The sequence below is a fragment of the Leucopleurus acutus genome (assembly GCF_964270905.1).
Source record: "Leucopleurus acutus genome assembly, chromosome: 6".
Classification (NCBI taxonomy): domain Eukaryota; kingdom Metazoa; phylum Chordata; class Mammalia; order Artiodactyla; family Delphinidae; genus Leucopleurus; species Leucopleurus acutus.
The window spans coordinates 66,225,706-66,242,346 of NC_139149.1; the positions used below are offsets into that span (position 1 = coordinate 66,225,706).

Below are 16,641 nucleotides of genomic sequence, written 5' to 3' on the forward strand. Positions count from 1 at the left end.
CTTAGTGTAATTAGTTTCAGTTGCATAGTCAAACACCATCATATATTTCTAGGTACATGACTAGCACTAAGTAAATACTGGGTATTATTAGTAAGTAGACATGAATACCACATATTGGACCCATGTCTAATCTTTATAAACGAGGTCACTTTCCATATATGATTCTGATTCTCAAATAGAGATTATTGAAATCATCACATCAACATTCTAAATGTAAGAAAAAGTTTGGGAAAGGTATTTATTGAGGAAAAAAGAAATCTGAAATTCAATGAATATGAATTGTTTTTCCTCATATATGTTAATTTTAGGCCAAGGACCCTACAGGTTGTTGAATTTAGATACTTTTGGGGGACATTTCCCAGTAGAAGTAATAGATTTCTCTTCTTGTTTTTCTTTAACTCATGTAAAATAAATTGCTCCTAAATCTAGTCAACGGGACTGAGCCTTCCCTGGATATTATTGACATTCTTTGTTTGTGACCTTTGTCCAAAAACTATAGAATGTAAAATTATAACTTTCTTCCTATCAAAAATTCTGCCTATGTGGCGGGGATGTGTGGGGTGGTGGGTTGAATTGGGAGACTGGGATTGACATGTATACACTAATACATATAAAATAGATAACTAATAAAAACCTGGTGTACAAAAAAATAAATGAAATTCAAAAATTCTGCCTATGGAACATAGGACATAGAAATATGGTAGCTTATGGGAAAAATTGTGAAGCAGACGAAATTTAGACTTGAGAGTCTTCTCTTTTCTAATCAGCCCATGCTGGTGTCTTTCACTGAAACCTGGTGCCCACCATGCCAAATTCATATACTGTTAGCAGTTAATCCCCACTGAGGTGTTGGCTAACAATCACTCAAGGAGTTGTTCTCCAATGCAGTATTTGTGTGTAGCAGGGACTGTTGAATGCTCAAAAACAAAATCAAGACCCAAATAAATAAATCGGTAATTGTGTGCTTATAGGCCTCTGACAAACAATAGGGAAGATGATGGCAGTGTGGGAGTGTGGCAAGATTGCCACTTCAAGGTGCCCTTAAACATCCCTCGTAGTTAGCTTTCAAATAATAATGAATATTATCTTGTAGTTTTCCGTCTCTGTTTTGACATGCAATATTTCATGTGATCTCACACTCTTCCAGTGTAGTAATTAGGGAAATGTTATTCTCCTTATCTAACAAATAAAGAGTCTAAAATATAATGGAATTAAACTATTTTCTCAAATTTACCTATTTGAGAAAATGACTGATTTTGTAAAGTCTGTAAGCTTTTTACTCTACATTCTTGTAGCCATCATTGACCCTCTTCTTTTTATCATAATCTTACAAGACCTACCATGAAAATATTGCCAGAACTCAAACATGTAGTTTGAGTTCTGCTAACACCCTAATCTAAGTCACCATCATTTTTCATCCAAATTGTGCACTAGCTCGCTAACTGGCTTTCTGGCTTCTGCCATTATCCCTTATTCTCCACAAATCAGCCCAAAGGATTCTTGAAAAAAATAAGTCAGGTCATGCCACTGATTTACTCAACAGCTTCCAATAGCTTCCCATCTAACTCAGAGTAAAAACCAATGTCCTTATAATGATTTTCAAGTCCTGGGGTGCTCCATGTGGTTGATAGGCTCTACACTGCATATGAGCGCCCCAGACTGACGCACCTAATAGAAGCTGAAATCCACTCATCAAACCATGTGTTCTGGCGTTGACTGATGTGTACCTTTTTCTAAGTCTCATAGAGTTGCCATATGGGCCAGCAGAAGCCTTTCACCTAAATCTCCGAGACCTTATTGGTCATCGTGGACGCCCACTCCATGCTCAGCCAGTGCCAATCACTCCTGCCCAGCCACATTGACCTCCTTGCTCTTTCCTGAACATACTAATAACCAGGCATCATATGAGCAGTGTCCTTTGATTATACACATATAGGGGAGAATTTGGTGGAAAGTTTTATGGCTTTATCAAGATTGCCACTTCCTGAGACCCATATGCGACATTTATATCTTGTTGACAGAAGATAGATCAATTTCCATAAATACCCTACGAATATAGTTTCTAGAGGGAAAGGAACCTGTAGGAGTACCTGTCCAGATAAACTAAAGTGGCCCCAACAAAGGCCCAGTGACAGGAAAGGCAATGCAGCCACTGAAACAAAATGATCTTGAGATTAATGAGGAGGACTTATTACAGTACAGTCTTCAAGACAGCCACTTTGGCATGGTGTGGTATTCAGGGAAAAAATGTACTGAGCAAGTGAATGTCACATGAGACAACTGATAACCCTTGGAGTCCAAGCACACCATTATGACCCTTGCAAGAACTTGAGTCAGTTAGCAAGAAGACTGATGCAGAATGAATAGAGTCCACCTTGCTGTGCAAGAATCAGCTCCAACAGCAGCACCATGTGGCAGCAATGTGCAATCACATTAGTAGGCTAATTAGATCTTCATGTAGCTATGGGAAGTATCCCGAAATAGGAAATAAACCCCTTTGTATTGAACAAAGTATAAAGAACCTACTATTTGAAAGAGTCTCAAAGACTTATACCTGGACCTTACTAGTGAGCTCTGTTAGGGACTTTGCTACTCAGACCATTGTTTAAGAACTTCTTAGACTCCTAAGAGGGAAAAATATGGCACAGACCCAGAAGATATATGTTTTAAAAACAATAAGTGTCTATATACAAACGTATACACATGTATATATAATTATATATAATAAACTAAAAGAAGTACATCTACATCTGCTTCTTGGTATAAAAAGTAACAAATTTTCTTAAGATTGTGGAGCGTGCATATGTGATCACATATTTTTCAAGGGCTTCATGGTCTACTGAAAGCCCTGCTATAACTCCTGTGATACTCACTAAGACATGATGTCCTCTTCCCCTCTGGTTGTTTCTATGTCTCTGCACAGGGAATGAGAGGAAGCAATTTTGAGATTTGATGATTTAAGGCAGGTTTTCCTGGTGTTAGGTGGTGAATAAGAGGACTGTCAAGCATATGATTCTATAGTTAAAGTAGTCAACAAGACCTTTGGAAAAGGTCTGCACAATTTTACTTTCTGAAATGTACCAAATTAACAAAATAAGAATGAAACTTAATTTCCATTGAAACAGATGGAGAGCTCCAACTTCAAATCACAGACCCCAAAGAATACTTTCTGACACAAGATAGCATTGTGAAGGAAGTTTAGTGAACTTACCTAGTTTACAAATTTTAACCATTTCCTGCTCAGACTATGCTTACTATCTTCTACCCTAAAATAATCTTATGACTAACCCTGGCCCCAAAACATTATAAGTACCTTTTTCTAATCTTCTGCATATGATTTTCTACTGCGACTTTGTCGAGGTGGTACCTGCCCTTGCTCACCTATTTAATAGACCCAGCTTTGTGAGATCAGTACATATTCCCTGTGGTCTCTGCATGGGGACTTCGATAAATTATCTTTGGATGGAGGTTGCCCTTTGTCCTAGTTCAGGCTGCTATAACAACAATACAATAGACTGGGAGGCTTAAACAACAAACATTTCTCACAGTTCTGGAGGTTGGAAAGTCCAAGATCAAAGTTGGCAGATTCGGTGTCTAATGAAGGCGCATTTCCTGGTTCATAGGAACCAGGTCCTCTAACTTTCTTTTCATATGCTGGAAAGAGGGCTAGAGAGCCCCCAAGGTCTCTTTTATAAGAGCTCTAATCCCTCATAACCTCATTACCTCCTCCTAACACCGTTGTATTGGGGGTTAAGATTCCAACAGAGGATTGCAACATAAATGCTGGGGGGACACAAACATTCAGTCCATAACCATAATACCTTTTATATCTAAAGATTCTTGCCTTCCTTAATTTCATAAAATTTGTTTCATTACATTTTTTTAATATTTTCCCTTTTTCTGTTTTCTTTCCAGTTATACTTCAGAGTTGAGTAGTAGTATCCTCATAAATGGCATCTTCTCACTACTTGCTCTTATTTTTGTCCATTTTTTACCATTAGTATAATTTTTATCATATTTTCCCTCCATGTTTGGTTTTTCGCAATGTTGATTCCACTCTTTGCACTTTCTAAAGCATTGAATTTAAAATGTTCTTCAATGCCTTGGAGAAATTTTTTCTCCAAGTGTATGTTTTGACTGTCTGTTGAGTGCCATATTCTCTCTTTACCTTGTGTTTGCAGAATTTTTTTATAGATAGCATACTGATTTTTTTTTCTCTTAGTTATTTTTAACATATTCAGTCCTACATGAGTTTCCTACTTCTGCCAAAAGAATCTGAGTGGGAACTTTGACTCTGCTGCATCTTTATCTGCTCTTTTAAAAGTTTTTCCCTTAAAGCTGAAGTTGAAAATTTGAATGTTGAATTTCTTTCTTCTCTGGTAGGATTTTGGATGCCCAAGGAGAGTAGGGTGAAAGCTGGGACCATGAGTACTGGGAACTTCGTCCCTGTGTTCTTTGGGCTTGATGTTATGATTTGGCTCCAGCAAGGCAGATTAGCAAGAAGCCAGGTGAAAATTTTAAGCTCCCAGGTCTTTTCTTTGGTAAGTCAGTACATTTTTTATTTCAGTTGATAGTAATCTTCTGTAATTCAAAGTTGGCTGCAGGATGTTGTTTCATATCTTTTCTTTGCCTCTTATAAGCTTTATTTTCAGCATGTGCTTAAGTGTTAGGATGCCAAGCCAATGAAAATGCCACTGGTGATGCTGTTTCTACTTCAGTCCTGGCTGTCATTCCTGTTTGGCAGTAGAGACAGACACCACAGGTACAGTGTTTTCTATCACTGTCTTGTCTTCAAAAAACAAGAGCTGTGCACCATTACTGTTTTTTTTTTTTAATTTATTTATTTTTGGCTGTGTTGGGTCTTTGTTTCTATGCGAGGGCTTTCTCTAGTTGCAGCAAGCGGGGGCCACTCTTCATTGCGGTGCGCAGGCCTCTCACTATTGCAGCCTCTCTTGTTGCAGAGCACAGGCTCCAGACGCGCAGGCTCAGTAGTTGTGGCTCACGGACCTAGTTGCTCCGCGGCATGTGGGATCTTCCCAGACCAGGACTCGAACCTGTGTCCCCTGCATTGGCAGGCAGATTCTCAACCACTGCACCACCAGGGAAGCCCCACCATTACTGTTAATTCAGTTTGAGGTCTTCTCTCACAGCCTATTCAAACTATGAGTTGGAATGAGCTGAAAATAAAGCCATTTAGCGTAGTTTGTGTTGCATATCAATATTAGGTCCATTTTATCTGTCTTAAAAGTCATAGTGTTTTCCGTTCCATTTTTCTTTATAAAGGAAACAGTTAGTTTAAGATATAATCTGGTAACCATTTTTAGTTAAATATTTTACTGAAGAAAGGAGCTTATAAGCATCTGTAAGAAAAAGAAATGTGTCACCTATAAAGGGGAAAATGTTACAATCGTCTTTGAATAGTAGATGTTAGTATAAATGGAGGATTTTGTACATTATTTGGAAGGAGAAAAAAGTGTGATTCAATAATTTCTCTACCCAGACAAATTCATGAACATAAAGTTCATGAGTCAAAGCAATAAAATGATACTTAAATATACAAAATTTTATGAAATGTGCAACTCAAGCATGCTTCTTAAAAATGGCTGTGTCTTGTATTCCAGACAGTTGAAAGACAAATCAAAATAAAGAACTCATATGGGGAAGTTATGAAAGGATAGGGAAAAAAAATACCTGTTTTGCAAGAGAGATAAAGAGAGAGTGAGTGAGCAAGAATGAGAGAGAGGGAGAGATAGAGAAGAAAACATAAACCAAGTGAATTGTTACTTTTAAAATAGTTTACTATCTTTAATTTTTAAATGGAATTTGTCTGGCAGAGGGAAGATAGCTTGTAAAGTTCTTTGTTCAGGTCAGAAAAGACCAATAGGAGGTACTTAAACAATAAACATTTGCCTATTGAAGGAACTAGAACCTGCTCTATGATCAGAGTATGAAAAAAAAAATCTTCCTGAAAAGTTTATTTATTCCCCTAAAAACATGGTGTCCACTTATAGAATTATAACACTCAATTCATGAAACATCTCCCCAGTGGCAAATGATTGTTTTTATATCTTATAGTAAACAGAAAAGAGCAATGAAATGTGATGTCTCCAGATGCCCTGCTGGCTTTGTGCTTGTATAAAGTTCTCATTTGCCTTCTTTGGCAGCTGTATTTCTTTCCTGAGAGACATTGCTCCTGTCAGATTGGCTCAGTTTTTTCCATCCCTCTTTGAAGTGTTAGTGGTACTCACCAGGGGAAAAGAGGACAGACTAGAAAGTTCTCAAGTGTGAAATTGAACTCATAGCCAAACGCTGAAAATACTCTCTTTGTGGCTCAGCGAAAGTTCCATTAACTTTTGTTTATTTCTGGGTAACACAGTATTTCTTCTTGATTATATCCAGCCCCAGCTGTGGAAGTAATAGAAATGTCTTCTGAATCAATTAGTACACGGGAAACTGTTGTACTATAAAAAATGTACAAGCACCTGAACTTGAGAATGTTTTTCTCATCTGTACCTTAAATTATACAAATTCAACCATCCTTATTGAAGATTAGCTTATTTTCTAAGAACTTGTAGAAGCTAGGACTCAGAACTAATGAACTGAGATTTTGTTACTGTTTTCTCCTACAAAACAAAATTTCCCATGGAATGGCACAGAAATGGCTGTTTGAAGGAACTCTTTTTCATTTACAAAGAGCTTTTTGGGTGTATTTGTGCATTATTTTAAAACCCATATCCCCCAATACTATTTCTGTTTGCAATCCTGATTTTCAGTACTTAAAACTGATCATAATCTTTGATATAGTGTTTCTAAGATGGAAAAACTATCGTTGTTAGGCAAATCATCTGAGAAAGTGTCTGACACAGTTTTTGACACATAGTTCATTAGTTTCTTTTAGTTTTAGATTTTTTTCAACTTAAAATATTTTCTCTCCTTGACAAATATTGTGTCTAATGCAGCTACTGTCCCTCTTTAAAACAGATTGTGCTACATCAACAACTCATAAAATAGAGATAGATTATTTCACATATTAAAGAAAGTTTGGTTTAAGGGCAATGTACAACTGGACAGAGAAAGCTTAACTCTTTCCCAGGCAGTCAGAATTTTCAATAAGTCCCACATAAGCAGTGAAGTATAATATAAATGTTTAGGTATCAAGAAGGATGAAACCTCAGTTAGTGGAAATGAAGTATATAAACCAGTTATGATTAGAGTTGTTCATCTGACCTTTCTGGAGTATGGTCCATTCTCCTGTATGCTGCATGACTTTAATTATAGGATGCCAGGCTCCTATATATACACACCCAACTTTTTGTGCAGAGTGATGTATAACACCTAGCACGCTGGTGGCCTTCATTAAATATTAAATAATAATAATGCGTATGCCGCCTCACTTAAAAAGTAAATACTGCCTTATTTTAAAAGGTGGTTGCAATGGTAAATGGGAGTGTTTTCTTGATTTCACTTTCAGATTTTTCATCATTAGTGTATAGGAATGCCAAGATTTCTGTACATTAATTTTGTATCCTGCTACTTTACCAAATTCATTGATTAGCTCTCGTAGTTTTCTGGTAGCATCTTTAGGATTCTCTATGTATAGTGTCATGTCATCTGCAAACAGTGACAGCTTTACTTCTTCTCTTCCGATTTGGGTTCCTTTTATTTCCTTTTCTTCTCTGATTGCTGTGGCTAAAACTTCCAAAACTATGTTGAACAAGAGTGGTGAGAGTGGGCAACCTTGTCTTGTTCCTGATCTTAGCGGAAATGCTTTCAGTTTTTCACCATTTGAGCACAATGTTGGCTGTGGGTTTGTCATCTATAGCCTTTATTATGTTGAGGAAAGTTCCCTCTATGCCTCCTTTCTGCAGGGTTTTTATCATAAATGGGTGTTGAATTTTGTCGAAAGCTTTCTCTGCATCTATTGAGATGATCATATGGTTTTTCTCCTTCAATTTGTTAATATGGTGTCTACCTAAGGAGACAAAAGACCTGTATGCAGAAAATTATAAGACACTGATGAAAAAAATTAAAGATGATACAAATAGATGGAGAGATATACCATGTTCTTGGATTGGAAGAATCAACATTCTGAAAATGACTCTACTACCCAAAGCAATCTACAGATTCAATGCAATCCCTATCAAACTACCACTGGCATTTTTCACAGAACTAGAACAAAAAATTTCACAATTTGTATGGAAACACAAAAGACCCCGAATAGCCAAAGCAATCTTGAGAATGAAAAACGGAGCTGGAGGAATCAGGCTCCCTGACTTTAGACTATACTACAAAGCTTCAGTTATCAAGACAGTATGGTACTGGCACAAAAACAGAAAGATAGATAAATGGAACAAGATAGAAAGCCCAGAGATAAACCCATGCATATATGGTCACCTTATCTTTGATAAAGGAGGCAGGAATGTACAGTGGAGAAAGGCCAGCCTCTTCAATAAGTGGTGCTGGGAAAACTGGACAGGTACATGTAAAAGTGTGAGATTAGATCACTCCCTAACAACATACACAAAAATAAGCTCAAAATGGATTAAAGACCTAAATGTAAGGCCAGACACTCTCAAACTCTTAGAGGAAAACATAGGCAGAACACTCTATGACATAAATCACAGCAAGATCCTTTTTGACCCACCTCATAGAGGAATGGAAATAAAAACAAAAATAAACAAATGGGATCTAATGAAACTTCAAAGCTTTTGCACAGCAAAGGAAACCATAAACAAGACCAAAAGACAACCCTCAGAATGGGAGAAAATATTTGCAAATGAAGCAACTGACAAAGAATTAATCTCCAAAATTTATAAGCAGCTCATGCAGCTCAATAACAAAAAAACAAACAACCCAATCCAAAAATGGGCAGAAGACCTAAATAGACATTTCTCCAAAGAAGATATACAGTCTGCCAACAAACACATGAAAGAATGCTCAACATCATTAATCATTAGAGAAATGCAAATCAAAACTACAATGAGATATCATCTCACACCAGTCAGAATGGCCATCATCAAAAAATCTATAAACAATAAATGCTGGAGAGGGTGTGGAGAAAAGGGAACACTCTTGCACTGCTGGTGGGAATGTGAATTGGTACAGCCACTATGGAGAACAGTATGAAGGTTCCTTAAAAAACTACAAATAGAACTACCATACGACCCAGCAATCCCACTACTGGGCATATACCCTGAGAAAACCATAATTCAAAAAGAGTCATGTACCAAAATGTTCATTGCAGCTCTATTTACAATAGCCAGGACATGGAAACAACCTAAGTGTCCATCATCGGATGAATGGGTAAAGAAGATGTGGCACATATATACAATGGAATATTACTCAGCCATACAAAGAAATGAAATTGAGCTATTTGTAATGAGGTGGATAGACCTAGAGTCTGTCACACAGAGTGAAGTAAGTCAGAAAGAGAAAGACAAATACCATATGCTAACACATATATATGGGATTTAAGAAAAAAAAAATGTCATGAAGAGCCTAGGGGTAAGACAGGAATAAAGACACAGACCTACTAGAGAATGGACTTTAGGATATGGGGAAGGGTAAGGGTAAGCTGTGACAAAGTGAGAGAGTGGCATGGACATATATACACTACCAAACGTAAAATAGGTAGCTAGTGGGAAGCAGCCACATAGCACAGGGAGATCAGCTCAGTGCTTTATGACCACCTAGAGGGGTGGGATAGGGAGGGTGGGAGGGAGGGAGACGCAAGAGGGAAGAGATATGGGAACATATGTATATGTATAACTGATCCACTTTGTTATAAAGCAGAAACTAACACACCATTGTAAAGCAATTATACTCCAATAAAGATGTAAAAAAGATAAAAATAAATAAAAGGTCGTAAGTTTTCATCTGTGTAAGGGACTATACCCTGAATTTTTAGTGCTACTTTTAAATGATTTTCTTTATGGTGCTAGTTTTATAAGTGAGCTAAATTGCCCAGGTTTTCAGTGTCCCATCAGAGCAGTGGTGGAAAAGCAACGTTGCCTATTCAGCATCAGTGTCACAAGGGGAATTTATGCAGGTGAGGCTCTTGGGATAGAGTCTTCTACAGGTGATGATATGATGGCTCATTCTTATTTTTCTCCTGAGGTTGATGACGTCAGAAGACGTATAGATGGATTTGATCACCTTCCTTTTCTCCCTCTGTGGTGTCCAGCATGAAAAAATTAAAACTAAAAAAGTGACCTCACTCTATAGAAAGAGATGATCCAGCTATATTTCAATTGGCTCTTCAGCAGCCTTCAGTAGTCAGAGGCCACTCAGGCACACATCTCATCACAGATGTCTCAAACTTTTTATTTTTCCTTTATTGTTAAGGACACATTCATACAGGTGATACCCCCTTGTATGCAATTCTTGGTGTTGTCTTAGCTTTAACCTCACACTTTCTCTTCCTCTTAAGAAAGTAGATATCATAACCCCAGTGGGGTGTTGACTCAGCATCACCACTACTCCCTTCCGACCCTCGGGACTTGTTTCCCAGATCCCCTTTCCTGTCTGGTTTCAGGCTAGCTTGCTGAAGAAATGTACTTGTGGAAGGTTTGGGAGGCAAAGGGAGAAAGGAAAGAGAAAACCATTATCCTGGGAAGCCACCAGATGAAGCAGCATCAGAGACTTTCCCACCAGCTCCCGCTTTGCAGGCCAGGTGGCCAGACACGACATATTCTTGGACTGACCACAAGCCCAACTTTCCCAGCCATTCCAGGGCTTTGAAATCACTAGTGATTGTTTCTTTGTTCCAGTGCCTACAACTGTCCAGTTCCTGCCACATTTGTATAAACCTTAATTTCTATATTGAATCCTTTATTCCTAGAATAATTGCAGGGGCTCTGGTTTTCTGACTAAACTCTGACCAAACCCAGAGAGAGCCATATTATAGGTATAACCTTGTATCTCCTCTGATTTAAGAAGAAAACTAAATTATTCAATTAAGTTTTAGCACTTTATTATTAGTAACAATACATGTGGTACATTCCATGAAAGAATATGGAAAACCTATGTGTTTTGACATTACAGTTAAAAATTATTCCTCTATTATTGTTTTTATCACTCCTCTGTCATATATTAGCTATTGTAGTCCCCTCTTATTTGTGGTTTCTCTTTCTGCAGTTTCAGTTACCAGGTTTGGTCAACCAAGGTCTGAAAATATTGAATGGAAAGTACCAGAAATAAATGATTCATAAGTTTTAAATTGTGTGCTGTTCTTAGTAGTGTGATGATATCTCGCACTGTCCTTATCCATCCCACCCAGAGAAGAATCACCCCTTTATCCAGTATATCCTGCCTGTTGGTCACTTAGTAGCCATCTTGGTTATCGGATGGACTGTCACACAAATCCTCCTCAGGGGATACACTGCATACTCCTTAGTTCTCCACTTATTTTTGGTATCCAAGTACTGTGTTCAAGTCATCATTATTTTACAAAATAATGGCCTCAAGAGTAGTGATGCTGGCAATTCAAATAAGCCGAGGAGAAGCCATAGTAAAGTGCTTCCTCTAAGTGAAAAGGTGCAAGTTCTAACCTTAATAAGGAAAGAAAAAAAAATTGTTTGCGGAGGTTGCTAAGATCTACTGTAAGAATGAATTTTCTTGGGACTTCCCTGGTGGTCCAGTGGTAAAGAATCTGCTTTAATATGCAGGGGACGCAGATTCGATCCCTGGTCAGGGAACTAAGATCCCACATGCTGTGGAGCAACTAAGCCTGCGTGCCACAACTACTGAGCTCGTGTGCCTCAACTAGAGCCTGTGTGCCATAAACTACAGAGCCCACGCGCCCTGGATCCTGCATGCCACAACTAGAGAAGAGAAAACCTGCACGCCAGAACTAGAGAGAAGCCTGAGCGTCTCAATGAAAGATCCCGCATGCCTCAACAAAGGTCCCACATGCCACAACTAAGACCTGACACGGCCAAAAATAAATAAATAAAATTAAAATAAAAAAGAATCTTCTATCCATGAAATTGTGAAGAAGGGAAGAGAAATTCATGCTAGTTTTGCTGTCACACCTCAAAATGCAAAAGTTATAGCCACAATGCGTGATAAGTACTTAGTTAAGATGGAAATAGCCTTAAATTTGTACACTCAAATATTTTGAGAGAGAGACCACATTCACACAACTTTTATTACAGTATATTATATTTTTTCTATTTTATTATTAGTTATTGTTGTTAATCTCTTACTGTGCCTAATTTATAAATAAACTTGATCATAGGTATGTATAGGAAAATACACAGTAAAATATGGTTGGGTGCTATCTGCTGTTTCAGGCATCCACTGGGGGTCTTGGAATGTATCCCCTGCAGGTAAGTGGGACCACTATACTGTACTGTACTTAAATTCTATCTAGTAAAGCAGTAGTGTGAGAGGATGCCTATTGTTCACTTAAGCGATACTATGTGTATATGCACGCTCGCATGCTGGCGCACACACAGACACACATTATGCTCATTATACAAATCCCTACTCAGGGGCCAGCCACACTGCTCACTTCTTAATTCTCTGTTTATTTTTGGTAACCTGAAAGCTGACACAGTGACCTGCCCTCTCTCTTGTCTGGCCAGTTACAAATAAGCAATACCCTTGCCCTCCCATCATCACTTGGTATTAATTCTTCCTCTTTTCTGTCAGGAGCCTGCTGAGTGAAAAGTGATTGTTGATATTCTACCAAGCGGTGGAACAAATATGGGCTTTGAGTGGAAAAACCTGTATTTGAATCCATTCCTTTCTGGTTACTAAACACAGAGTAATGCAAAGCCCCAGCGATGTGTCTACCACGTCACAGGTATTCAACACATGTTAGTTTACTAGACAAGAGTTGGCCCCTCTATGCTTTGGTTTCCTCAGTGGTAAAAGGAAGCACTAGTCATCTTAACCCACAGGGGTTGTGAGACTAAATGAGGTTATGCTTAGCACAGGGCACAGCGTAATGAGAAGCTAGTCAGTGGTGTCTGCTTCTGTTGTTCTTGTTAATACCTCACCAGAGATATAATATATGAAATTCTCAAATGCAACTCTCTTTTTAAAACCAATCCCAAGGTAGATCTGCCTTTCTTAAAATTACATTGTGTATCTAGAAAACACTCCTTTGCTCCTAGAGTCACCCTTGCCACTCTGCAGAGGCCTCAGTGTTCAACCTTGCTGACTTGTTATTCCAGCTCTGTTAAGGCTTTTTTATTTTTTTATTCACCGCATGTCGGTGATGGTGAGTTTTATGTGTCCACTTGGCTAGTTTTTCAATCAGACACTAATCTAGTTGTTCCCTGAAGGTATTTCTGTAGAGATGATTCATATCTTTAAATAGTTGACTTTAGGTAAAGGAGGTTATCCTGATCCTTTAATAACAAATAACTAGGGCTTCCTTGGTGGCGCAGTGGTTGGGAATCCGCCTGCCAGTGCAGGGGACACGGGTTCGAGCCCTGGTCCGGGAGGATCCCACGTGCCGTGGAATAGCTGGGCCCGTGCTCCACAACTGCTGAGCCTGCGCTCTGGAGCCCGCAAGCCACAGCTGCTGGGCCCGCGTGCCACAACTACTGAAGCCTGGGCACCTGGAGCCCATGCTCCGCAACGAGGGAGGCCGCTGCAGTGAGAGGCCCGCGCACCGCAGCGAGGAGTGGCCCCTGCTCTCCACAACTAGAGAGAGCTCACATGCAGCGACGAAGGCCCAACGCAGCCAAAAAAAAAATTAAAGAAATTAAAAAAATAAAAAAACAAATAACTAATAGAGTTTATTATTATTTAACAGGTAGCATGTTTACATAACTAATATTTATGAATTGCCCCCTTTTTTATGGTGCCAATTTTAAATACAGTTTTATTTAAGACATTGTATTTTCCACTTATAATACAGTGCTTGTAAAGTGCAATGTTATTTCCTTTCCCTGTGCACACATTCCATGTTCAAGTATCAAGAATGCCCAGTTTGCTATAGCAGCTCAACTTTAAAACTGCCATGGAATTTGCTACAAATTTGGGTCCTTCAGTGTTTTGTGGAACAATGCTAAACCTATGCTAGGCTGACTTAATCAACCTCTTCAATGGTGGGCCCAGAGGAGGCGCCACCAGATGGAGGAGCTCCACCACCAGGGAAGCCCCCAGGCATTCCTCCTAGCATGCCTCCTGCACTCTGGTACAGCTTGTTGATGATGGGGTTGCAGACTTCTTCCAGCTCCTTCTGCTGATGTTCAGATTCTTCCTTCTCTGCAGTCTGGTTCTTATCCTTGAAGTTTCTCATCCTCAACAGTAGCTTTCACATTGAAAGCATAGGATTCAAGAGAATTCTTCGAAGACACCTTACCCCGCTGCTTCTCATCTTCAGTTTTGTACTTCTCTGCTTCCTGAACCATGCGTTCAGTGTCTTCCTTGCTCAAATGGCCCTTGTCATTAGTGATGGTAATCTTGTTCTCTTTTCCTGTGCTCTTACCCACAGGAGAGACATTGAGGATGCCATTGGCATCATTATCAAAAGTGACTTCAATCTGAGGAACACCATGGGGGGAAGGAGGTTTGCCTGTGAGTTCAAACTTGCCAAGCAAGTTGTTATCCTTGGTCATGGCACGCTCACCTTCATAAACCTGAATGAGTACACTGAGCTGGTTGTCAGAGTAGGTTGTGAAGGGCTGCATCTGCGTCTGCTTGGTGGGAATGGTGGTGTTGTGCTTGATGAGGACAGTCATGACTCCACCAGCAGTTTCAATTCCAAGGGAAAGAGGAGTGACATCCAACAGCAGCAAGTCTTGAACATTTTCAGATTTGTCTCCAGATAGAATGGCTGCCTGGACAGCTGCACCATAAGCAACAGCCTCATCAGGGTTGATGCTCTTATTCAGTTCTTTCCCATTGAAGAAGTCCTGTAGAAGTTTCAGAACCTTGGGGATGTGGGTTGAACCACCCACCAGGACAATATCATGGATCTGAGACTTGTCTAGCTTGGCATCCTGAAGGGCTTTCTCGACAGGGTCCAGTGTGTCACGGAACGGTTCAGCATTCAGTTCTTCAAATCGGGCATGGGTAATTGAGGTATAGAAGTCAATTCCTTCATAGAGGTAATCAATCTCAGTACTGCCCTGGGTGCTGGAAGAGAGAGTGCACCTAGCACGCTCACAAGCAGTATGAAGGCGACGGACAGCCCTCTTGTTCTCACTGATGTCCTGCTTGTGCTTGTGCTTGAACTCTGCAATGAAATGGTTGACCATTTCGTTGTCAAAGTCTTCCCCACCTAAGTGGGTATCTGTAGATTGGACCTCAAAGATTCCATCCTCAATAGTGAGAATTGACACATCAAAAGTGTCACCACATAAATCAAAGATCAGCACATTTCTTTCTGCTCCGACCTTTTTGTCTAAGCCATAGGCAATAGCAGCAGCAGTTGGCTCATTGATGATTCTAAGTACATTGAGCCCAGCAATAGTTCCAGCACCTTTGGTAGCCTGACGTTGAGAATCATTAAAGTAAGCGGGTGCTGTGACAACAGCGTTGGTAACAGTCTTCCCAAGATAGGCTTCTGCTATTTCCTTCATCTTTGTCAAAACCATGGATGACACCTCCTCTGGATAGAAAGTTTTTGTCTCTCCCGTGTATTCTACTCGAACCTTAGGCCTGCTTGCATCGTTCACCACCATGAAGGGCCAATGCTTCATATCAGACTGGACAACAGCATCGTCAAGTCTTCGTCCAGTGAGGCATTTGACATCAAAAACCGTGTTGGTGAGATTCATTGCGACTTGGTTCTTTGCAGCATCACCGATCAATCGTTCGGTATCAGTAAAGGCGACATAGCTTGGGGTAGTTCGGTTCCCCTGATCATTGGCAATTATTTCCACCTTCCCATGCTGGAAGACACCCACACAAGAATAGGTGGTGCCAAGATTAATGCCAACTGCAGGTCCCTTAGGCATGGTTGCTGGGGCGTAGACCCAGGTCTGCTGCAGGAGAAAATGGCAATCTGGAAAGCAGCTGCCGCATTCAATGAACCTGCCCCAGATTAACAAGCATGACTGAGTGCCTACGTAATACGTCCTGAGGAGTACTAATTCTCTGATCTTAGAATCTTCATTAATTAACCTAATAATATCATGACTATAGAGAGCAAGGATCTACAACTTGTGTGTGTGTAGTTCGTTCTGTTTGGTCATTTGCCCTCACATGCCTTCCTCCAGCATCTTTCTTCCTACATCTCAGGTCTCTTTACATTCTATCCTTGGTCACATCTCCTTCTCTGTATTTCTTGGCATTCAAATTTCCTTCATTCCTTCCTACTTTTTTTTTTCTTTTCTGTCATTCCTTATTCTTCCTTGAGACAGTTTCACACGCATCTTCACCATCTCTTCTCTAAGCAGATGATCAACCCCAGAGGGAAGATCCTATCACAAGCCATCATTTTCCCTGGGCTCTGGGCTACAGTTTGTCAGTTTGTACGCCTGCATTTGTTGGTTCAGCATGGTGCTTTGTGTGGCAAGCATTGTTGTCTTTTAATTCTGCCTAGCGCTGGAACTCATTTCCTGTTTCAGGAGAATCCCCAGCTCCCTGTTCATAGAGATGGTGAGCATATGAACTCAGCTCACCCACTGTCCACAACTTCAGGGCATTTAGACTCCTGAAGGCACTCAGACACTGAGA

General features: G+C 39.8%; 1 protein-coding gene across 1 annotated transcript; it reads right to left on the bottom strand.

The window, feature by feature from the left end:
- Window positions 1–14,044: 14,044 nt before the first annotated feature.
- On the bottom strand, window positions 14,045–15,920 carry LOC309963001 (heat shock cognate 71 kDa protein-like; the record flags this gene model as incomplete). The annotated part of the gene is given in 2 exon segments (XM_082841096.1): window positions 14,045–14,243; window positions 14,245–15,920. Coding segments are annotated over 2 exon segments (1,875 nt in total).
- Between the last annotated feature and the right edge of the window lie 721 nt (window positions 15,921–16,641).